Source organism: Anser cygnoides, chromosome 2 (genome assembly GCF_040182565.1).
Source record: "Anser cygnoides isolate HZ-2024a breed goose chromosome 2, Taihu_goose_T2T_genome, whole genome shotgun sequence".
Lineage (NCBI taxonomy): Eukaryota > Metazoa > Chordata > Aves > Anseriformes > Anatidae > Anser > Anser cygnoides.
Window position 1 is genome coordinate 141,897,041 of NC_089874.1, and position 24,741 is coordinate 141,921,781.

General features: G+C 42.3%; 1 protein-coding gene across 1 annotated transcript in view; it reads left to right on the forward strand.

The window, feature by feature from the left end:
* Window positions 1–24,741, forward strand: part of GRHL2 (grainyhead like transcription factor 2) — a 65,163-nt gene that overhangs the window by 21,708 nt on the left and 18,714 nt on the right. Inside the window, exons 6-9 of the mRNA XM_066990628.1 lie at window positions 2,302–2,455; window positions 5,043–5,154; window positions 10,529–10,623; window positions 19,120–19,278. Coding sequence (XP_066846729.1) covers window positions 2,302–2,455; window positions 5,043–5,154; window positions 10,529–10,623; window positions 19,120–19,278 — 520 coding nt within the window. The remainder of the gene's footprint in view (window positions 1–2,301; window positions 2,456–5,042; window positions 5,155–10,528; window positions 10,624–19,119; window positions 19,279–24,741) is intronic.

Here is a 24,741-nt window from a genome sequence, read left to right on the forward strand (position 1 = left end):
AGAAACACTATCCTCTCTGCTAAGCACGGAAAAATGCATGCACAGAATGGGCAAACAAAGCATAGTCATTTAACTACCGAAGATTGCTATCAGTAAAATTTATAAGCTGATGCTTAGTTTTAATCTTGTGAATAGTTGTTTATATCCAGGAGATGACTCTCATTGTAGAAACAGGAACATGCCTGCATTTTTTTTTCCTGGAGTAGGCATATGACTGCTTCTGTAGTGGAGGTTTCTTACAGCCTGGTCTTTTTTTTCTGAGCAATATTAAAACAATCATTAACTTCATTGAGTTCACAACTGAGTTGTTATACAGGCAGTACATATGAAGCAGGTCTTTAACAAAGAGCGCTCACTTACACTGGATATTTAAAAAATTGGATTTTGAAGCACTGGCCTTATTAAACAGTTCTCAGACATTGAGTCTTTTGTGCTGTGACCCAGGTCCACTTTAGAAGGTAACCTCCAAATCTACACTAAGGAAAGCAAAATATGTCTTTCCTGGGAGTAGTGTGGAAGTGGTAAGTGCACAGAAATGAAAGGTTTGGATTGAAAAAGAACAAGTGGTGAATGTGAAAGTAATTGAAGAGCTGATATAAGATCCCTTAACTACACGGGGCTTTAGTACCCACGGTGAGATTCAGAATAGCATTATAATCATCTGAGTGACTGAACTAAGTTTTAAGGGTAATAGCAGTCCTCCTGCTACAGTGTGTACTCCAATTGCCAGCTGGGAACAAGAAGAAACTTCCCAAGTGGTACCGCACAGAGACAGCAAAACTGGCCGGGTGCATGTCTGGGCTTTACGTTCTGTGAAGTCTTTCTGAAAAGCACACAACATTTCCATTTATAAATTAGATTAAGCTTTTAGAAGCTCTTAGAAATTGCCTTCATTTTAGGTTAATGATAAACTGTCTGAAACTTCTTCCTTTGGACAGAAAGAGTGGACCAGGGCATTTTCCACCATTTTCCAGGGAATTTCCAGGCATTTTCCAGGGCAGTTCCACCCTCTCTTCTAGTGGATATTTAAAAAATATTATTATTATTCATGCATTTTAGTGCTTTCCCCCCCCCCACTGGACAGTTAAAAATGTCTTATCTTTCCCTTTTTTCCATATTGCTATGGCAGTGTTATGATGATCCAAAGTATTTTTTTGAACTGGAAAGTTAAGTTTGCACTTATTTTAGACCAACATATTCATCTTTTTGGTTCAACTCCAGCACCGTTTAAATACTGTGCTGAATTAGGACCTGTGTGAAAATGCTTCTCCCATGTCCTCAGTTTGTGGGGACATCCTGCAAGTGCCTTGTTGCATTAAAAAAGAATTGGCCACGTTCCTGATGTGGCCAAATGCAGTTTGAAGACAAGATTTATTCTGCAAGGTTAACATTATTTTCCATTTAAGAGAATGTGAGGAGCTGCGGGCATGGTTTTTATTGGATTATCATTCAAGCTCATCGTTGGAGGAGGCGGCTGGAAGAGGCTCTGTGGGAATTGTGTTCAGCTAACAGTTCACTTGTTAATCGGGCTTTAAACTTTCCACAGCTTGCGACCAGCTCCTAAAAGCAAAAAGATCTCCTGTGAAGGAGGGTCTTTTCTAAAACCTCACTTCCAGCACAAGGGCAAGCCCTCCCCTTTTCTCGAATTCTTATCCTTTTCCAAGGGAGGTTGCGTAATTGCAGAACCCAACTAAATCTAATTGTTTTCTTCCGAATAATTTTGAGAAGACTTGTAAAACCCTTGATTGCATGTTGTCTGCAAGGAAATGAACTTCCCGTCCCTCCTGTTTGTGTTGCTTCTCTGCCCTGTGCTGAGAGTAGCAGCTGGACTTTCTGTGCTCCGTGTGCATCTTTTGCAGCAAGTTTTGTTCTGTTCTTCCCGAGTTCATTTTTCTGTGGCACTACTAAGTTTAAATGTCTGTGGAGGTAGATGATTTCCTTGTAATACTATAAATTATGCTGTGTTCCTTCCTAGCACTTGATGCTCACTGTGGGGGGTATGTAGCCTTGTTCTTTTGGTGGTTCTTTTCAGAGAAAGTAAAGCTGTGGCCTTTGATCCAAGAGACTCACAGTACAGATAGTGTTATGCTCAATCGCCAGATCTGATGAACTTGAAAAAAGAAAATTGCATTTTCAGTACCTGTGTGTCCTTTTCCTGGAATTTTATTTATTTTATTATTTGCTTCCTGTGCCTTATGCCATGTGTATGTACCGTGTGAAACATGCAATGCATGGAAACAAAGAGAAAAGGAGAAAGTGATGTGGATTTTCTTGGTGTTTCTTTCCCTGTCTTTTCAACAGCACTTTTCAGTATACGCTAGAAGCTACCAAATCCCTGCGTCAAAAGCAAGGGGAGGGGCCCATGACCTATTTAAACAAAGGACAGTTCTACGCCATTACCCTGAGCGAGACGGGTGACAACAAATGTTTCCGGCATCCGATCAGCAAAGTCAGGGTATAGTCCAACTTCTTTCCTAGATGGGAATGGAGCGCTTCAGATAAATGTAGTTGTGGTTGGTTGTTTTTTTATTTTTATTTTTTTTCTTGTGGGAGAGGACATAAAAAGCTTACTCTTATGCCTGGTATAAAGGTGGGAGAATGATATTGCTGGTGGTTTCAAGTATGTTGGGGTTAATCAATGAGTTATAAGTTAATCGATTACATATGTATCTGCCTTAGTTTATGATTTGACAGAATAAGAATTGCACAGATACTGCTCTCGATATTGGTGAACTTATCATTGCCCTGATTAAAAAAAAATAAAATAGGAAAACTGCTACATCTATGTAAGTCCATCTTGTGCACTTCAGCAGGTGCTCTCCAGAGCATTTCAGATAAAATATGAAGAACTGAACACCATCCTTTGTGACATTGATTTTAAAACAGTTACACTGTGTAAATGTGAGATTTCACTCGATATTCACCTAGTATACCAAAATGGATGATTTGCTTCTTAGATTCTGAAAGTAGAACTGGAGCTGGGTGCTCAGCAACATCTGCCTGGCGAGCAGGCCTCCTGATTTCCCTGGTAGTGTTTTGGAGTAAGCAAATCCTAATCCCGTAACCTTGGAATGGACAATGAGCCTCAGAGTCGCTGCCCTGCCAAGTTCACCCTGAAGCTGAAAGGGCTGCATATGTATGAGGTTGCAAAAGTGTTTCCATCCAAATAAATGAAGTACCTTCAAAACGTTGTGAATCTAGTTGCACAAACCAATGAAAATCAATGTCAGCAGTGAAGCAGATGACAGCCTATACACTTCTGTCGTAGGTGAACTTTAGAGATGCTCTTCCTAAAGAGAGGCAATGATTTGTAAACCTGAACAGGGGTTAATTTATGCCCTGGTTTCCGAAGAACATGAGGTTGATGACGGAGTTTCACTGTTGGCTGAAGCTGATGTAAGACCTCCCTGCTGGTGAAAAGTCTCTGCACCTGACAACCACCCTTTGTAGTGCCAGCTCTAGTACTTGTACAGCTGAAAAGGAATCGGGAGCTCACTGATCTGGCTGAAAACCAGTCCTCATAAGTCTGATTCACTGCATAGCCACATGAGTTTTGAAGCCGTGGCAGCTGAAGAGATGGAAATTTTAAAGCAGAAATGAGACCATTTCTTCTAGTGGATGTGTGGTTTAAAGAAAATCATGAAATCCCACACAACTTTTCACGATTGCGTTGTGTTTGCCAGGCGCCCACCCAAGCAAGTGATGAATTTACTGCCAATTTCATTCAGACCTGACAGAGGGGCAAGAGGTTTTGAAGGTATTACACCTCTACAAGTTCCATGTAAACACTTCCTGGAGGAAAAAGTCCCAAATGAATGCTGCCCTTGATGGAAAAGCTACAATCTGAGCTGCCAGTCCTGCTGAGTGTATGAGCTGAGCAGCTAGCACACACCTGCTGGCCAGCCAGTATGCACGTGCGTAGCTCACAGCTCCCCCAGGACGTGTACTACCTTTTGCCCACACAGTAGTTGGACATTGAAGATGCAATGATGCCATTTGGTAGGCAAAAGAGAAGGTCACAGAGCACGTGAAGGGTTACAGTGGTGATTATGCTTAGGGACATAGGTCTTGAATCACTTGTGATCTAGTTCCTTGCTTATGAAAGAGATTGTTAGTATTTTTTATGAGCTTGGTGACTCAGGGCTAAAGGAAGAATGGAAACAAAAAAGATGTTCAAAAGTGAATTTTTTAATTCTCCATGATTTCTTTTCTTTGCAGGTTACCTAGCACAAGCATTCTTTCATTGTTTTGTATTTTTTTTTTATTTGCTTGACTACAGCAGGGGACTTCTGTGAAAAAGCCTCCATTACTCATGTGAAGTTTTGCATAAAATTTCAATCTGTTTCCTTTGAAACACACAGTTTAAATGAGGGGAATCCAGAACTTGAACTGAAAAGCTCAGTGAAACTCAGTAAATATTCGTACTGAATTTATCATTGAATGCCTGCATGCAAGAGCCCCGTTCCTAAGAAGGGTATTTGGACTACATGCTAAAGCTATATATTCATGGAAGAAGATAAAGAAAAGCAGAAACTTTGCCACCACTCATTAATTGTGCTCAAATACTTATATTTTATGGAATAAAAATGTGTGAGTTTTTGGCAGTTGCAGCAACTTACCGACTACGTTTTTTGTCAGGACACATTTTTATTTATGTTACCCACACAAATTGGCTTCTCCTCTTAACTCCCTAAAGCACGAAGATGCCCAATGAGACTTCCCTCTGAAGTTCTTGTTCCTCCACAGCATTGTCACCAGTAACCCATGCACAACTGAACTGCTCTTTGAAAATGTCCTACCTTTACCTACGAAGCCTGAGCTTCATAACAACATGACTATTATTTTAAAACTGCATTTCTCCCGTGAAATTTCCAGTGCATTGCAGTATTGGGTTGGAATAAAAACCAATCTTTTACAATCCAAGTGCTGTGGGAGGGCAGTGATTGGATCAGCATTAGAGGCATATGGGAGAGTTTAACTTTTGTGTTTTTGCCTATTAATTACCTACTAACTAATGCACCTTCTGCTGTTGATTTTCTTAGAGCGTGGTCATGGTTGTTTTTAGTGAGGATAAAAACAGAGATGAGCAGCTGAAATACTGGAAATACTGGCACTCTCGGCAACACACAGCAAAGCAGAGGGTCCTTGACATTGGTGAGTATGAGAAGATGTTTTGGAGACTATTGCAGAGTGGAAAGTTCTGGTACCTTGCACAAGGATGCAGTGGGATGCATTGGCAATGTCTGCATGGCTTCCATGCATGCGTTGCATATACGGTCTATGAAGCAGGAAGGAGACCATGCAGAAGGAATGGTCCTCAGTAGTCACAGAGAAAATTTTCCACGTGCGCATGTATTTGTTAGCGTTCCCTCTTCTGCTGCTGGGAAATCTATGTCTGTGCCTCCTCAGGACTGTCTGTTTCCTTTTGCTTCTCAAAGGTGGATCTGTTCTTTGACCCAGTCAGAGCTCATGTAACAGTTACGTTAGCTAGTCAGAGAGGCCTTCCAGACCAGGAAGATGTGAGTGTTTTGGGGCTGTGTTCCTGCAAGAGCCCCAGTATTGTGTAAGCCCAGCCTTAGAGTTAAGATGCCATCACGATGGTGACAGCAAATGAGCTCCCGGGACTCCTTCACCTCCCATTTTTTGAGTCTTGTCGGTTTCGGAGAGAAGCAAGGGAGAAACCCTGAGCTCTGGTGTGCTATCCTGAGAGACCTGTTTGCTGTCATCCCATCTAAGGTATTTACAAGCCCATTTCAGTCACAACTGCCCTATCCGCATGCTTGGGAGATTTGAGCAGAGGGAGAGAACACGTACCTGCTGCCAAGGAGCCTGCAGTCGAAATCTGTGGGAGTGTCTAGACATCAAGCACTTCTCCCCTCCCACGTGCAGTTTACACAGCAGCCATCTGCAGCCGATCCCAGTCAAAGGAGACGGCTAGACCAAAGCAGACAGTCTATCTTGTTTTCACCGCCTGAGGGAACCAAACCATTGAATGTAGATGAGGGGGGTGGGGGTGGTGGTGGTGGGATCAGGGTGACTCGGAGATAGCACCAAGGAGAGCACTGCAAGAATTTAGGGGTGACTGAACGATAGCACTGGGAAGCAATCCCAAAGTGGCCCTACTCATACTGTGCCTTTTGGCTTTTGAATGCTGTAGTCTGCACTGAAGTTGGCATAAATCCAGCGTGTTAGGTCAAAGCCATGGGTCAGCTCTTCCTGCATCTCCTCACTACCTCTTGTTTTACCATCATGGTTCTGTCTGTTCCCCAACTTCTGTTTATTTATTTATTTATTTATTTATTTATTTATTTATGTTTGTTCTACGGGGTAGTTAAGGCAGTAAAACCCAGCCCAAATGACTCCTATCATGACACATTAAAAGAGCAAGTATGTCATGTCACAGCTGTTTTTGAAGGCTGCCTGTTTTTGTTCTAGTCCCTGCAAGCTTGCAGTACTCATGCCTCCAAAGGTGTGTGCTGTGGAGCTCCTTCTGTTGCTGTGCCAACACCCTCCGACTCTCCTTGCATCAGAGTCTCACCCATGGTGTACAGCACACGTCAGTCCCTTACCCAACAGCTCGGCTTAAAACGTGTGCTGTAAAGCAGTGCTCTGCAAAACAAATGCTGTGCACGAGCTGCGTATTCACCTTTGTTAACATGATTGTCTTTTTTGTTTCCATTAATTTGAGATGGAGCAAGTCTGTGCTCACTTTTGAGGCACTGTGGCTTGTATTCTTTATTTGGACTGCACACATGAACACAGTACAGAGTAGTAAGAGTTTCTGATAGAGCACTCCCAGTCAGACTTAAGAGTTGTAAGAGCACAGAATTTTTAGATGAAAGGCCTGGATGTTGCTCAATGGTAGTGTTTTGAGAACAGCTGAAATATGGCCTTAGCTCTTACCAAGTACTTTTTTTTTTTTGAAGCACATTGCCTTTCATTTGGATTGTGGATATTGGGTTTATTAGGACAGAATGGCTCCAACTGCATTTCCCATATAAGCATCAAGCTGCGTTTAGCAAAATCTTCCAGTTTTCTCATAGGATGATCTAACAGAGCAACTTCATCCACATTGGAATTTGGCTATGCCCTGAGCAGGGACCCTCCCAACCTAAATCACTGTGTGATTCTATGAACATTATTTCCCTTTAGGTAAAGAATTCAGCCCAAGATGCTTGAAGAGCTCCTGTGAAGGACTGAATGTCCACACCCCCTGCAGTTAGCAGGGAGAATTGGGTGTCCATGGGTGAGATAGCAAATGCCAGGATACTCCCAGGGGAACCATTTAAGCAGGCAGCGGGAGAGGCTTGCTAAGTGCGGGGGTGTGTATCAGACCTGTACCATCTTCAGGGGGTGGTCTGGCAATATCTTCTGGTAGTTCTTTGGGATCTCACCCCCACTAGCAAGAGTATATAGAAGGTTAAGTATGTGTTAGGCTCCCTTAAAACTATTTGTGAATAGCCATGAGCATGTACAACCTGTTCCACAAACTTTACAATATTAGTATTATTTTAAGTTAATGTTTGTAGCATATGTTTAACATCTGTGGATCCTTTTTAATTTTTTATGGATACGCTTTTATTCTAGGACATGACTTGGTTCTTAGCAGACAAAGGATCAAATGAATTTGAGGTGTGGTAGTTCTGGAGTGCCAGCTATTCAGTCCTCAGATAGGAATAACCCCACTGCTTGTGTTGCTTCCTCGGTGACACAGGTCTGTCTGTCTGCCTTCTGTAGCTATATTCTGGAGATCAGAGGAAACACAGTGCCATAATCCCTCACTCTGAACGTGCAGGGGTCACTGCTGTAATTTGTTTTGCGTACCGGCTGATGCACTTTCTGGTTGGAATGGTGGTTGAATGGGTTAGATTTGGTACTGGATCTGAAGATGCACTGATACCAATAGGGTAAACATATACTTAAATGTACGTAAGTCCTTTGTGCATGGAGACTTGATTCTTATTAAGCAAGAAGGAAAGATGTTCTATTGAATTTCGGCTTTTTGCAGCTATAGATTTTTGTGAAGGAGGCACTTTGATTGTTTTTACCAGCAGAAATGAGAAATGTTGCTGACTTTTCCACACTGTTGTGCTGTGATATTGGGTCACTAGTTTTTTATTTTTAAATAAAATCGAATTAAGAATACAATATTGGATTACATCAAATATCGATTTTTCAGAATCAGTACCATAAATTGACAGATACTGGAGCAGCTTCAAACATGAACATAAAGAGTGCGTATGGAAGCTTTAGATTGGAGTTATCTGTGCTCCAAAGTTTTACTCATGTATTTTCTAGGAAAGTTTGTATTATTTATCTGCCCAATAAAAAGCCTACTACAATGGTACGTAATGCAAGAAAATGATTAGCACCTAATGTTGAAGTTTGCCATTATTTAATGTGGAACTTACCCAACAAACTAGGAAATATTTCCTGTAGAGCTGTTTTCTTGCATACCAAAGAACCCCAATTTTCTATTTCTGGTATCTCACAGCAGCAGAAGAGGAAAAATAATAGTCCTACTAACAACTTTCAAATATCCTTGGAGGTAAATGCTTGTTTAATCTACAAAGGATCTCTCTTTAATAATGTGTAAATCGAAGGGAATGGAATGGAATCCTGCTTTCCAGCAGCACGTCACACACACAAACCAGGAGATTTGTGTACGGCAATTAAGGAAGCGGGGGCATGTCTTGGGGGAAGGGAATGGAAGGGTTGGTGGGATGCTAGGTTCTGACAGCCTTTTATGAGAAGAAAACACGTGTCTTTACAAGACATCTTGTTCATGTCTTTCCAAAGTGCACCTACACAGCACGCCCATATGCAGCAGTCAGTTACAGGAGGCACTTTCTGGTGAATCATAAATTTAAGGGGTGGGTGGATGTGTGCACATGCATATTAAACTACTTATGTGTCTTCTAATTCCTCTCCTTTGCATTCCCACACTGAATTTAGATAGTGAAGCCAATGACTTCAGTTAGAGAGGGGATCTGAGTTCATGGTGGGAATGAAAAGCCCGCCAGCCCTCTCAAACACCGTGTTCAGCTGCTGCATCACCAAATGTCTTGTACCGTGCCTGCGGTCAGAACGGTGGATTCCTAACGTAGCCCAAGTCACTCAGGTATCCCAGGAACATGGCTTCACTTGCTCAGTGAAATGCCACCATCCCTGCACTTCAGATGAGAGAAAGTGTACTAGCTGCACATCTCTCATGCTAAATCATTCTTCTTGCAAGAGTGTTTTTGTTATACGTGCTTTTAAAGCAGTTATTGCCTATAAATTATTTTTAGAGACCAATAGTTTATTTTTAGAAGGGCAAAGGAAGTGCATATCAAAACCATTCGATTCTCTCATTTTTAGAATACAAAAACATACTCTTTCTATAACTGAATACAAAGCTACGATAACTGAATGCAAAGCTAAGAATCACAATGTTTCTGAAGCACAGATTTGGGCAAAAGTTGAAATGATAGAGATTGCAGCATTATGTATCTTCAGTCCTTTGGCACTGAGTCCAAATGCAGCCCTCAACAGAAATGTGTAGGGCCCAGAGAAAGCTGGCGCATTTTCTTGAAGAATATGGAAGTTCCTTTAATCAAGCAGATATTACCTCCTTATAAACAGGGTCTTTCTCTTAATCTGTCATCAAAGAGAACAAAGAGTGTTAATCTGGCTGGCAAAGGCAGTGCAAAAGTGGGCCTGCCTTGCTTTTCGATTATAAAGAGCCGCAAATTGTCTTCCTTACGTGGTTTTCTCCTCTTAATGTTTTTGTTGTTGTTGTTGTTTTAATGCTTTCATCATCTTTGAAATTCAGACTTCCTCCCTCTTGCGATTCCTTCTGTATTTTTAATTATTTGGTAATACCACATCAACTGTACGTGAGAAGTATATGAGAAGAGGGTGCTGATTTTGTATTCAGACAATTTAAAAATTGTTTACATTTTTTGTTTTCTATTTTAGTATCGTATACACTTTGGAGAAGGGATCTCTGTGTTTTAATTATTTTTATTTTTTAAAATAGAGGTCCAACCCCAGTGCAGTAGTTCTTGGGAAAGTTGAAACCATTGGGCAAGACATGTATCCTGCTGATTATTTCCTCCAATGATAACTGCTAGCCTGTTAGAGAGCTTCTTTAGCTTTACTGTAATGTCATTTATTTATGTCAAGCTTTAAACATTCTTTTTAAACGTTTAAATGGCTTTTAGTTAATTTTCCAATTTTGGCCATTCCTTGGCCAAGCTAATGAGCTCTTTTCCAGTACAGTCACAGTGATTCCTTTTTTGAAAGCAAGCAGTATTTTGCAAGAACATTAGGTAGGAATGTATTAGACATGAACTCAAGTTGCAGTGTATTAACTCTTTGCAATTAAGCTTACTAAAAACTTGGCATCTACAATACAATAGGTAGTTCTGATGCATTAGAAAGCCCAACTGAAAAAGCAAAGGGCAATTCTGCAGTTGTACTACAAAATGTGAAAGAGAAAGTTCAAAACTTTTTCATGAGATTCTTTGTTTGTTGTTTCTTACAGCTGATTACAAGGAGAGTTTTAACACCATTGGGAATATCGAAGAAATCGCGTTCAATGCTGTGTCCTTTACTTGGGATGTCAATGAGGAGGCAAAGGTGAGGAAAAGCCATGCAGATGGTGTCACTTTATAAGTACCATCCATCCTCTGTCACTGTTCCACTTCTCTCCCATTAACCAAATAATAAGAAGGGTCGGAAGAGGTGAGAGAGCTCTGTCTCCTCAAATCTGTGGTCCTTCTCTGGCACCAGGGATTCTGGCCATCCAGAAAATCCAAGATGGTGTGTTAAAGGTGTCAGGATGACGGTCACATCTGTGTTGCTGTCAAATAAACGTAGGTCTGGTTCTGAGGAAAACCTGTGGGGCTCTCAGAGCATAGTTTCTTACTAGTGGCTTCTCAGTGATTGCCCATTTAAAATGTTCACAGCCTGAGAAAAATTAAAAGCTATTTTTCCTACTTGCTAAGTCAGTGTCAAACACAAGGTACATTTTCCAATTCTCTAAATTAGCATCTTCCTTTCTACACTTTTAACATCTCCAGTAATCAATATTCTGTAAGGTAGACTGTCTTTCCTTGTGTTTGTGCCATTTTTTTATAGTGTTACACAGACTGTCCTTGCAAGGGGAAATAAGCCTATTTTTGAGAACTGATGTGTGTGGTTTTTTGTTTGCTTGTTTTGTTTTGTTTTGTTTAAATTTTACTTTTAAATGGTCAAATACCCTCAGACTTGGGGTTTTACATTCAGGGCTGTGACTGCTGTAGTGAACCTATAAACCAGGACATCAGAGCACCTTAAGAAGTGCCTTATAGATAAAGGCATCAAAAGAGTAGCAGAGTGTTTTAGCTGCGTGGACCTAGTGCAGGAGAAATGAAAAGCTGCAGGTAATTATAAGAACAAGTTTGCCTCCAGAAAGCAAACAGCAAGGGAAATTAGTCAGTGTAAAATGAGTGGGGGTAACACGGGACTTTCAGGGACTTGGAAATAACAGTCAACACCGTCCAACAGAACAAACTCCTGATACTGTTGTCATGTTGAATACAAAATGCCCAACATTCAAGGAAGGCTAAGGATATCTCAAATGGGATATCCCCTGCTATGTGATTCCATTTCAAAACACAGCAGTATGTTGTCCCCTGCAGTCACAACAGATGACCATTGTGTGCACGTGGTCATTATGCTATCAGATGTGGCAATTCATTTGGGATCTCCAACATGATGGACTTTCACAAGGGCCTTTACAGAAGCACTAACGTGGCCAGGGCATGCATGGCAGTGCCATCTCTTCCTCCCATTGGTGATCTTCCTCCCACCGTCCATCCCATTGCCGGGCTGGCAGTGGGATGCCACTTGCATTTGCAGCCACCAGGTCTAACCACACAGCACGTTGATCTAGGAGCAAGAAAGTCATATCCAGGCGGACAGTGTCAGCCATTTTATTCTAATCTTGCACCATCCACATCGCTCCCTCCTTGGCTGCTGAAACACTAAGGAAACAGCTTTCACTACGACCACCAGAAATATAGCACAGGAAGATTTTAAAACAATGACTTATTGTTGCTGGAGTAAAAAAAAATTGTCAGGAGTGAAATTTAAGAGAGTCACTTGTATTTCTGCAGGAAGCAGTGATTAAAATGTGTATTGGCTTATCTTTATTTATTTTGGGGGGTTGTTATCAGATATCTGATCTTTTAGGACCGTGGACTGCAAATGTATTGATAAAAGTTAAGAGGATTCATAACGTTATTTGGTATTGGGCTATCAAGCATAAATCAGGTTGTACTGGTAAGCTTGTCACCCTGCGCTGAAGACTTTGCCCCCCCCCCCCGTGTACACGTACACACATGCTTGGTCTTGTTGGAGGCTTTAATAAAATAACCAGTTGCATGCAGTGTGGGGATTCCCATAGGATCCCCCTGCGGTGTTTGAAAGCTGTGGACTCCGAGTCACGTCACTGAAGGCAGCTTTTTCTCCAGCAATTACCTCATCCGAGAGAGATGAAGATTTTCAAGCCCTAATTACAGACTCTCCTTTCTTAAGCATTTTGAGCGACGATCTTTAAACTGGCTCCATTGTTTCTGCTCAGTGTTGTTTTCCCTTTTCACCACAATTTCAAGATTAAAACTAACCTCACAGGCACAAAGACCTTTCTCTTCTGAGTCAGACAAAAGCGGCACAGAGCAGTTCTTGCCAGGGCCTCTGAGACGTTATGTGATGAAGCGCTCTACTGGCCCGGGAAGAAATTAAAAAAAAAAAAAAAAAAAAAAAACAGACCAGGCCTTGGAACCGCACAGGGGAGCGATCTTTAAAAATCGAACAGGAGAAACAGAGCTCACCTAACCAAATATCCCCGTCTCCCTCGGGAGACTAAATCCTGCATCCAGGAAGACTTATCTCCAGCATCGGATTTCTCACTTGCGTACTCCACCTGGAGGGCACTTGATTCGAATCCAGATTTTTTCTCCTCCCACACTCGAGCTGAGCCATACCTTCCTCCTGGGAGCCCTGCAGGATGGGGTACGACAGCCCGAGTGCGACACCCAGAAGCCGCCCGTTAGCAGTCATTCTGCTGAAGTTTTGTAAGGCAGCATCCCAGCTGGGTCTTGTGTGAAAGAAATGAGCGTTCAAAGCATACAGACAGAGGTGTCTCTGTCGCCTCAGGACCACGGAGGGAACTAGGGTGTTGCCTCCAGCTCCTTGTGCCCTTGTCTTCTGAAAGGAGCTGGAAGGAAAGAGATCTTTTACGGCACTTGTTGAATTGTGAAATAATACCTCCATTGCTGTTCGGGGACTAGGGGAAACAGCACACAAGTCACTCCATTAATGTTTCCTCAGGTGTACCAGAAGTGGGTGACAACAGTTCCCTTTGTCTTCCAGGAGAGCAGATTTGGGCCCTTTTGGGGGAGCAGAGACCTTTTTCTAGGATGACATGGTTGTCTGCTGGGGCCGTGGCCTAGAGGTTACCCTGGGGCTTGTGGTTCAGATCTGGGGTACTGGGAAGGGAAGGGTCTGCAGCCACGTCAAACTCTTCCTTGAACAAAAATACTGAGCAATAAGGAAGCAGTGGTAGGAAGTGCAGAACACCTTTTGTATGGTCCATCTTCATTTCACTCCCGTATTTACTTCTATGTATAAATACGCAGCATTTATGGGCATGGTGATTTGTTGGTTCCCTTTGGTTGAACCTGCATACCACGTTTGGTATTTTTAAAAGAATGCTTTAAAGGAAGGTGAGGAAACAAATAACAATTAACAAGAACTGGCTGACTTTTTAACCATCTTTTAAAAGTCTTTTTATGATATGCTAAATGGAAGTTGGTTGCCTTGCTGCTGCCCTACTGAAGATTTTGCTGCAGTATCTGGCTGCCTGACAAAGTTTTAGTGGAGGCTTTTGAACAGAGAGCTCAGCTTCTTTTTTTTTTTTTTTTGATAGACATACCTCTGCTTGCTTGCAGTCTTGTTGCTGGCAGAATTTAGTTTGCAAGGAAGGTAATTAAGAAGCAGAATAACTCCTGGTGAAATGAGGATATTTTTGTAATAAATCATACCACCTCTTTGAGATATGCCTTCTCTATGATTAATACTTTGCTAATTTAAAATGGCTAGGATGATGTAACCTTTGAAACAAGGTTACAAGGAAACAAGGCTTATTTGTATATTTTTATGGGCAGCGCTTTTCGACCTTAATTCTAAGTTGTGACTTCAGTGAACCATTCGGTGAAGAAAACTGTCACCTCGAAGCGGGCAGACATAAATTTCAGTGATAGCAAGGAATTACTGATTTCTGCAAAGCCATGCAACTTGGACATGCAGCAAAGAGGCATGTTGGCAGATATGCTATTCATGTGGGTGCTGGCACATGCTTTTTGGTGTGTACAGTAGTTGTGTGCCGTGCAGTTGTTGTGTATACTTGCGTGCAATCATTGTCCTACTATATTTAACTGAAATGTAGATCTTTAATCCAAAGCATGCTGAAGCCCCTGGGAACCTTTCCAGTTATTTAATGAGTTTTGGCATAGAGCATACAGTAATAAGCTGTGTTTTCAATGAGTGAGTGATTTGCAGGATTAGGTTCTTAGACATCGTGGGCCAAAGTGAGCTGTGATTCCAGTGGGCACAGTTGTAAAATGAAGCTGATTAAACAGCACAGTCTCTAGCAGTGATTTTAATTGTGATAATCCGTATTTCTTTAACATTGATAGGGATATGTAGGATGAGTTTTGAATAGTATAAGCTTTATTTTGTTCTTAATTATTCATTTCCTTCTTTAGTTACATCAAATTTCATTTCATTAGGGAGGAAATTAATATTTTCTCTACTCTCAAAATTTAAAGGTTGGAGGAAAAGTACTTTATTTTGGGGAATTAGTGCCAGCAATTATGTAGTATTATACTTGGCAGCTGCTTTAATAAGCCATATCTGTGTGTATACGTGCATATGTATCTTTTATATATATATATATGCACACATGCAAACATCTCTATATATTAAAGAAGAGTTAAGCTGTGATAGCAAATAATGTTGAAATTTCAGTGTATACAAATGGTTCAGTAAGTATGCATCTGGGATTCAAGGCAAATGGCATTTTTATGTAGTTGCCGGGGTGTGGTGTGGGTTGAGGAAGCTTCAAAAGAGTAGTGTAAACATTTGCTAGAGACATTTGTATTGAAATAAAACAAAGGTCTTACCTTTGTATGGGATTTATAAGGTAACGGCTGGCAGGAGAAACTATAAAACCACACTTTCTGTGCATGGGAGGAATGATGGGACTGATGTGAGTTATTAAAGAGACGAGTCATTTAACTCTTTGTTGTTACAGTCTGGAGGGATGAACCCTTTTAAAACAGGGGCATTAGGATTTTGGAAAGACCAGTCACCCAGGCACAGTTTCTGTGTATTGCCAGCATTCAGTAGAAAAATTGCCTTAAGTTTCTGATTCTGCGTTATAACACACTCTTCCCTCCCTTCTGCCCATGGCTCTTTCTGAGTTGATGGGAGCCAGAAATGTAAATAGTAATAAAAGGCTTACATTAGAGGTTTCATAACTGTAGACCTTTAAAGTGCATAAGCTGGGAGACCACAGCAGGAGTCGTGTTGGCTGGATTAAATGGTAAAAGGGGAAATGCATTTTGGAGCCTTGCTCTCTCTTTAGGCAGGTTACTGTGCTTGTGTCTTGTAGGTCGCTGATTATGGTGCAGTGTTTAACAAACAGCCAGCTATCCACATAATAACAGCTACACCGTAGAGGAGCGCCTTCCCCGAAAGAGAGGGTGCTTCTTTTAGACATGCTCTGTAACAACCAGAAACGTTGTCGTTATCTTAGGCCACTGCTGAAACTTTCTCAGGCACCAAATGTTTCTCCAAATGAGTTTTTCATTGCCAATGGCATGCCCGAGCTAGAGACTAGATGGGTGGAGCTCTATCATTAATTGCTCTAATCTGAGATATGCTGACATTGTAAAAAAAGGCATCACTATAACGACAACCCGAACTTGTTCCTGATAGCAAAACATTGCTAAAATCCAGTTTGTGCAGGAAAAAAAAAAAAAGTGTGTAAATGAATTCAGGTACAGCCGTAGTCACATCCATTAAAATAGTTCTAAGTCAAGTGTAGATGGGGCCCTGGGGAAAAAAAACACGGTGATTTCTACTTCTGCTACTGTCAGTTTTACTTAACTCTATGTTTTTTAGCCACGTAGCCCTGCCGTGCAAGAGGCCAGAGGAAGAAGGCTCTTAAACCCGTGTGTCTTCCCAGCGAGGCCGTGTGGGATTTATGTTTCCCCAGGTGCCTGTGAGGCTGCTTTGCTGCCTGTGGCACCGAGGGCCTGCGCTGGGGAGGGGAGGGCAGCGTAGGCCGCGCTGGGCAGGCAGCTGGCATGGTGGCTGCTTCTGGGCAGGGCAGGGGCAGAGACAATGGTCCCCCCGGGTCCCCGGTGCAAATCTTCGGTAAAAAACCTGAAAGTCAACTCAAGTAACACAACTTAAGCCCTCCTCCCCTTCCCTCTGCACCCTGCCCCCCCCCCCCCCACCTTCTCCAAATCCAGTCAGTGTTGTGCTTCGAAGGAGAGCTAGTAGAAGACAGCGGAGGGAGAAAATTCTTCCCAAAAAAATGATGTGTGTTAATTTGAATCCATCTGTCTCTCTGTGAGGCACAAATGATATGACAGAAAGGATCGTACACTTCATACGCATGAAAGTACAGTCATTGCTCCTCAGAGAGATCCTGATGTATTACGGTGTCAGGACTAGGATATTGAATCTCACAGCATCAATCTATTATTCATGCTGAGTAATCTGTTATTACTGTATGGGGACTCTTGAAACCATAAAGTCTGTCTTCCCCAGTTGCTCCTACTGTGCTCCATGTGTCTGGAGGCAGTGGAAGAGATGATAGAGAGAGGATGTGGTCGATGAAGGTGGGACAAAGTCTTTTTTTTTAACTTTTTGTCCAAGTGTGCAGCAGGGGTGGTGGGTGCACAGACCACTGGGGCGATGCAGAGCCTAGACATCCCCTCTCATGTTTTAACATACAGCTGGAAAATCCCTATGCAGAAGGATGAGCTAAAGCACAGCGAGACCGGGTTGTTTTGTGCCAGACTTCATTCCACTGCTCTGTGTTCACACATACTTTAAAGCACTGCCACACATACTTTAAAGCACTGCGCTGACACTGTAAAGGAGTCTTAAGGCAAACGAAAATTCAGGCCATCATATTTCAAAGGCATGTGCACCCGTATCCACACTTACCTTTGGATCTGGAGGAGACCAAGTTGTAATTTGAAACAGAAATAACACTATCAGTTTCAAAATCAGAGTTTCACCTAGGGCCCTTCCCCGCCTTCCTCCTCTCCCCGCAGTTAAAGTTCAACCATTTCATTTGTAAATGCAGCTCTGCGATACAATCAGGAGCAGAAATGCGGAGGTGCCATTAGCTCGGTCAGGCAAATAAGCTGCTCTGGCTCCGTCGTAAAAAAAACTGACTGCAATGTAACTTCTGCCATTAGGGTAAAGTATCCCCCTACTAGCTGCACCAGAGACCTTTCTTCTGAGCTCGCCTTTCTCTTAGGGGTGTTTGCGCTCTATTCATTTGTATTGGGTTTTAGCCCTGTTTGTGGATTGAGGGGGAGGGCTTTCTTCATTCCTGAATCTTCCCAGATCCCAGGGGCCTGATGGCCTCAGATCTGCCCTGTGAGATGTGCATGGGCGAGATGTGCATCAGCGGTGGTCAGGAGCCCCCGCAGAGCTGAGCCTTACTGTGCTCATCCTGCCGGAGCAGGCTGCACATCAGCAGGGCTCAGAAAATACACACTGGCGGTTTTCTCTGTCCTTTTTCTTACTTCCCAGTGCTTGTTTTATTTTTGTGTGCATTTTTTTTAAACCAAGAAAAAGTGAAAAGTAGAACCAGGTTAATACACAACTGGCAAAAATTCCTATGTAAAGCACGTATCCTCGCTGCAAAAAAGAATTGCATTTTTAATACAGCATTATCTCATGTTCCATGCACACTGTCCTGACTGAAAAGATCCTAGTGGTAATTCAGATCATGGTAACAGCTTGCTTTGCACCGAAATAGACTTGGTGGTGGGAGACCCTTCTGCCAGGTGCTGTACGAACACGTCCTCGCCCCATAGTGTGGATGGTGGGTAGAAAACAGGAGGTGACTGCTGGTTTTCTGCAGGCATTCGTGTGTGTAGAAGGAAAGCATGAGACAGGTTTCTGAAGAAAAGATGAGCAGGGGTTGCCAGGAACCGAGGGCATGGCAAAGGTGGGCAGAAGCTTCAGAAATATTTGAGAAATTTCTTTCCTGTTTGACAGACAGGGTGAGATGCACGTTGGAAAATGAAGAGAGACTGGGAAGGACCCTTAGAGTGAGGTCAGGGATATCTGTTGATCGGTTGGAGGATGGAGTGCTGCTGATGACAGTGCAAAGAGAATATGTGAAAAAAGGGGAAGGACTTTGGCTTGGCCACACTGAATTTGAGTAATGGGATGTCAGAAGAACAAGCCAGACCAAAAGATGGCTGGAAAGGACAACGCAAGGTTATCTGGCCATGTCTGTATTAACAAATAGTACAAACATACGGAGCAGGTTTGTAGGGTGGAACAAGTCAGGGCTAAAGACCTTACATCCACGTGAGACACGTTTTGGAGGTTTTATCTGAGATTATCTTTAGTCAGTTCCCACGGACTGAGCAACTGTTAGCAGCTGGAGCATGTGAGGTGTGCTCCTGGGACACATCTGCTCTGACTCTTCCAGAAAGAATCCAGCTTATGCATTCTGGCTCTCTGGTGTGAACCACAGCATGGTAAGTTGGGATAATCAGGTGATTCACCTCAAATGCGATCTCCTGATCCAAGGTAGTGCATTGATACACATCTTAAAAGTCTGTCCTCCTTCCCAAGGTGGAAGCATCTTTGCTGGACTTAGGAGAGAAGTGGAGAATAAATGTGTGAATTGTCAGAATGGAGATAACTAACTGAATTAAAATATTTTGGGGAGATATCTGCTTTTATTTCCCCATTTGTTGTCATGAGTTTCCAGAAGTTTAATAGTTGTTTGCACCACATTTTTAAAGTAATCTCTCTGTCACATAGATTTTCATCACCGTGAATTGCTTGAGCACAGACTTCTCCTCGCAAAAAGGAGTAAAGGGGCTTCCTTTGATGATTCAGATAGATACGTACAGCTACAACAACCGCAGCAATAAACCCATCCACCGAGCCTACTGCCAGATCAAGGTTTTTTGTGATAAGGTAAGTGGAAAGCACGATTATCCTGGGTAGAGGAGACACCTTGGTTGACCGTTTATTATTATTGCTGTATTTAGACCTACTTACTTTTTTTTCCCAAACAATTTATATGTTTCATGGTAGAATTTGATCCAGCTCTGTTGTGAATCTGGCAGGTTATCACCCAATTATTTTACTGCTTTGCAGCCTCTTTGGCCTTTATTCCTTGGCTTGTGAGCAATATAGTTGGACTGTGTAAAGACAGCATGTTGTAGGTCACGGCACAGGAACATCAAAATAGTCGCAGAGTGCACGAAGGTAAAGATCTCTGCTTGGAAAGTACTGACCATAGGTTCCTGCGAGTGCCAGTCTGATGGTTTTATCCCTTCTGTCTCTAACAGCCAGGATAGGTAACACACAAACTTTGTGGAGAGGTCTCTGATGGCAAAAGGCACCTTTCCTTAAAAGTCTGCTAATCTGTCTGTTACTATACACTAGAAAAAAAAATGAGTCCCAATGATACAGCTAATGGTTTATTTTCTGTTTGATTACAGTTATTTGGAGCTTCAGTGAAACTTAACCTGTTGCTGGGGCTTTCTTATTAAAAGGCAACTGCAAAAATATGTTAACCAGTCCCATTTTGTGATTCAGTAACTTTTGATTTTTGCTCACTTCTTCTGCATAATTTTATTATTTGCAATGGTTTTCCTCACTCCTTTGTGGGAATCAATGAGATTGGGCTGTAATTTTCATCATCAAAGCGTAGATCCTGCTTAAATGAGGCTGACAATGTCATGGTCAGCTGTATAGATCACCAGGTAGAAACAGTTGCTCAGAAATGTTATCTCTGTGATGATTCTTAGATGTGTAGCATAACCATGCTTCATTTGTGTTTAACACCTGGCAGCCAATGGACTTTATCCCTGCTGGGAAAGATCTTCCAGGGAGGGTTGGTGCCTGGATTCTAGTCAAGGTTCAGGGATTCAGGAGCCTGCATCTATTTAAGTGACTTGGAAATTTATTTGAATTAGTCTTCCCATCTTACAGATGGGAACAGAAAGGCAAAAGGCCATGCCCCAGGCAAGACGTAGCATTAACTTTTTAATGGAAAGGGCAAGAGTTCAGCTGTTCCTGGTCTCTGTGCTGTTGCTCCTTCCCCTTTTTCAGTTAGTTCCCTTGTTGCTGTCTTGACAACAAGATCTTGAGGGCTAATCAGTCAGTTGTATTGCTGGAGCAAAAACTTTGAAAGTAATGAATGTAAATGTATGCACCAAGGTCTTCTTGCAGTCAAAGTGTTATGCTTCTAATTGTAACTTTGAATGTCAAATATTTAGAGATTTGAGGCTACAGGTGGATGTTAAAAGCTCCATAAATATCAAAGTAACAAGTCATTTTCATCTACCTGTTTTTGAAAAGCAATTAGAAAAATTTGAATTATTAAAAGAAAAAAAAAAGGAAGGAAATTCAGAACACAAACTCATCAAGGGTGACCTGTAGCCACAACTGGTGGAGATTTTGAATAATACATGTTCATTGCATCTGTTGGCTTAATTGGTACTTCAAACATCCAGACGAGGAAGCAGGAAATGGATGTTAAGACTTTTAATCAAAACTGTCTCAAAGTAGAAGAAGAGATCACAGGGGTAGTCAAAGTGTTATGCATATCAAAACTATATTGAGAGCGGGAACTGGAGGGCTCCAGGGTATTGATAATGGGTTATATATCTGTATAATATAAACGTATACATGCATACACACACACAGCTTTTTAACTTAATGCAGGGCTGAAGATGAATTAAACGAATGAAAATGAGTGAAAAGTATCTAGGTCAATTCACTGACAATTTGTGCTCATTGGCACTTGGAGAGTTGATTCAGCCCTCACTTGGTGCTGGTGTACCTGTACTGACATCAGGTAGTCACTGTGCTTTTGTAAGTAAATAAACGATTGGAGAATCAAAGCTTGATTGCCAGCTCAGCATGGCAGTTGTGTTTCTTTCTGCACAGGAACCGTGCAGAAATCATCCCCACATTGCACTCGGCAGGAGGTAGGTGGTGGGCCTGGACATGGTCATCTTTTCCAAGACACCAAAATAAATCCTGGCACTGGTTGATGCGGTGCTGGTAATGGTGGGTCCCTGGTTCTGTTTCTCCTCCAAGACTGTTCCTCGCCCTCTAGTGACAATGGCAGGATTTACTGCCTGTTTGCTAAAGGCAACGAAGCCAAGACAATTTTTACCCAACTCTTTGTCATGATTAATTAAAAAAAAAAAAGTATTATGGGGCCATTTTAAAAAGCAGCAAACATATAATCGTTTTATACATTTTAGAAGGATGAATTGCATCGTTATGCCCCCATCTGACAACCATAAAGAGAAGCTGATGAGAAAACTGCCTAATTTATTACAATTATCTGGATTAGGGGAGCTACACAGTAAATTCCTCCCACCTAAGTGCTGAAATGCATCTTAGTTTGAAACGTGGAAGAGAAAATGTTTCTGTTCCTGATAGTGTTCTTATAAATGGTCTGTCTGCAGCCATGGTGCCTCTTTAGGACCAGTAGATGTGTTTATACATTAACCTAGTTAAATCACAGGTAAACGTGTCTAGTTTTTAAGAAAAACATTTGCTGATAAATTATGTCCTTCAGCTGAAACACAGCATGCTTGTTGTGGAAGGAGTATCTCTGAAGAAATAAAGCTGCATTTAGCTAAGTGGCACATATTACAAATATCTTAGTATTTACTTGGGCACTTACTGAATTTTAGTATTCTGTTACATATAAACTAGGGAGCAACACAGACTCGGATCCAATGTGTGCTTTATGTAACATAAATGTATGGAGATAAGGGCTGCGAAGGTTGTAATCATTTGTTTGCTCCCCATTCATTCTCCAATCTTTTGCCCATGTTTATTTTCCAGTAGACAGTCTTCAAAGCAGCTGTTAGAGTGCACATCTTGTTTTCTCAGTGCCAATTCTCTCTGCTCTCGCTATCTTTTTGTCGTGTGCAGATCTCTTATGCTACATTATGATAAGGGAATATAATTTTTATTCTTTAGGTAGGTTGTCAGGGAAACTTGCCACCAGGCCTATTTATATTTATATATTGCAAGATGCTGTAGCCACCGTGTATGAAGGAACCAGGAATTCAGAGACATTCTGATTTTCTCTATGTGATTAGCCTTGCTAAAAAGAAGCAGAAGCATTTGTCTGGCCAAATACCGTAATACTGTTCCAAAATAAAATAAATCAATCCTGTTTTCCTTACTCCGAAGTACATGTTGTTCTGAGTACATGCAGTGCCTGCCATCTTGTCTCCAGTTTGGATAGCGGTAGAGTAAATGGATTGTTAAAGGGCACAGTGCAATTCTAATTACCTGTAAGTCTTCAGCTATAGAGAGAAGACAGCTGAAGTCTGTGGGCCTGTCCTACCCGACGGGGAACACTTTGGCCTTAATCTAGAAGGAGGTGCACACATGAGCTTCATAGTGGTGATGGGAGTGGTTCTTGTGATGGGAAGGACTTCACTGGGCTGGAGCCAGAGCGCTTAACATCGTGCAAGACATAGTCTTAAATGAGTTGAAGACTAGGAAAAAAATATCTTTTGAATCAGATGAAATTCGTAAGAGGGGTTTTGCTATTGGTTGGCAGTGGAGGTACTATCTGAATTCATACGGAGTCCAGATATCGGTGAAAAATGAAAAACTCATTTTGTTATTTGACTGGTCAGAGCCTAATTTATAGTGCCCTAAAAGAGGATTATTTCTTCTGTCCTGTTATGCAAACTCTGGTTTATTAGATATGACTCAGCTGTGAAAATGGTCCAGCAGAAATGCTGGTATGCAAAAATCCTGGTGTGGTCCCTTGTCTCCATACCTACAGCAATGAGATACGTCACGCAGGCTTGGGTGGCCCCTGCACTGCGTCATTTTTAATGAGAACCTTTCATTTGTGTTAATGGGCTTCATCTACAACCTGCTTCAAATTATTGGTGTTTCTGACACTGCCTTTCTGAAGTGGCTGTGGCACAGCCGAGTGCCGGCAGGTGGGAACAGCTGCCCCGCTCACACTGCCCCTGTCCCAGGGGACTAGTGACGAAGCTGTCAAGCTTCCTTGGGGTCGTAGTTACAGAGACAATCAAAGAAAATCTACAAAGCATATATTCCTTATTGTGTGTTAAAACCTAAAGCCTCCTCAGCTTCTGCTCTTCTGAGAGGAAACTCCCACTTGCTACCATGTGCACAACTGCCCCTGTGAGCAGTCAGAGCTGCAAAACCGAAAGGTAGGGCTGTGGTCAGCCTTCCTCAGGACACGGGCAGTAGGGCATGGTTTTCCCTTTGTTAAAGAACAGGAACCCTTAAAAACAATATTGTTAAGGGCACAGCTCTGAATCTCTTGGAGTTGATGAAACACTTGTGGCTGAGGTCCGTGAGCACTGGCTGGAGCCTGGACCTGAAGGCAATGTTTCTGGTAGATATCCTCATATTTTTTTAAAAGATGTTTCTTACTCCACCTCCTCCAGCCTCTGGAAAGCCATTGATAGATCACAGCCATGAGCAAATCTTTTCTTGCCTTCTTTTCAAGCTTTGTTCATTGGCTCTTGTGTGAATTTTTCCTTCCTGAGTGAATATTTTTGGCTCCCCCCTTTCCCCTCCCTCCACTTTCTTTTACAGAAACTTCTAATTTTAATTTGCAAAAGTTCTCTAATTTTGCATGCTGACTGTCTGGGAGCATATGGATCTTTAATACACTTCACAGGATGACTGTATTCATATTTATAAAGTAAATTAGGAGTACTTCAAAGGAGGTGTTGCTGCTTTTTATGTCAATAACAACTTTTATTTTCTAAACTTATTGAGAGTGTATTTACATAACAGAAGCCTGCAACTTCCCAGGAGTTCCTAGGGCCTAATAGGGTAGTGCTGCACTGCCTTCCAGTTTCTCCAGGGCTTTTTTCCCTGTTTGAAATGCCTGCATGTTTCTGTATGAGCCTTTGCACTGCAAACAAGCTGTTGGAGTAGAGTTCTTCCACTGGCACACCTCAAAGGCCTTTACAAAGCTATCCGGAGTGGAGCTACCCTGCCCCTGAACAAGGTGGGTGGTTGAGAGTTTAGGGAAGAGCTTAACATAGACGTGATCTAAGATGACAGCAATCCTGCAGGTGCTTTACGTCAGTACACACGCACAGTATTTGGACAGAGCCCTCCGTCGTTTACTGAGGTGCTGGGTTCAGGATGCCCTTTGTGCTGGGTGTGACAGCGACAGGCCAGCTCTAGACCCACACGGTGCCCAAGCCACCAGACCCATCTCCAAGCCAGCTGCAGTGACGCACACGGGTTTATTCCTCTTACTGGCACAAGCCCTGGGGGCTGCTGGGTGTGCCAGCACAAGTTTGGGAGACAGATGCTTGATACGGAGCTGGCTGGCCTTGCACATTCCCCAACAACCTGGTGGAATTCAGCTGTGATGGGATAACCGGTCTCTGT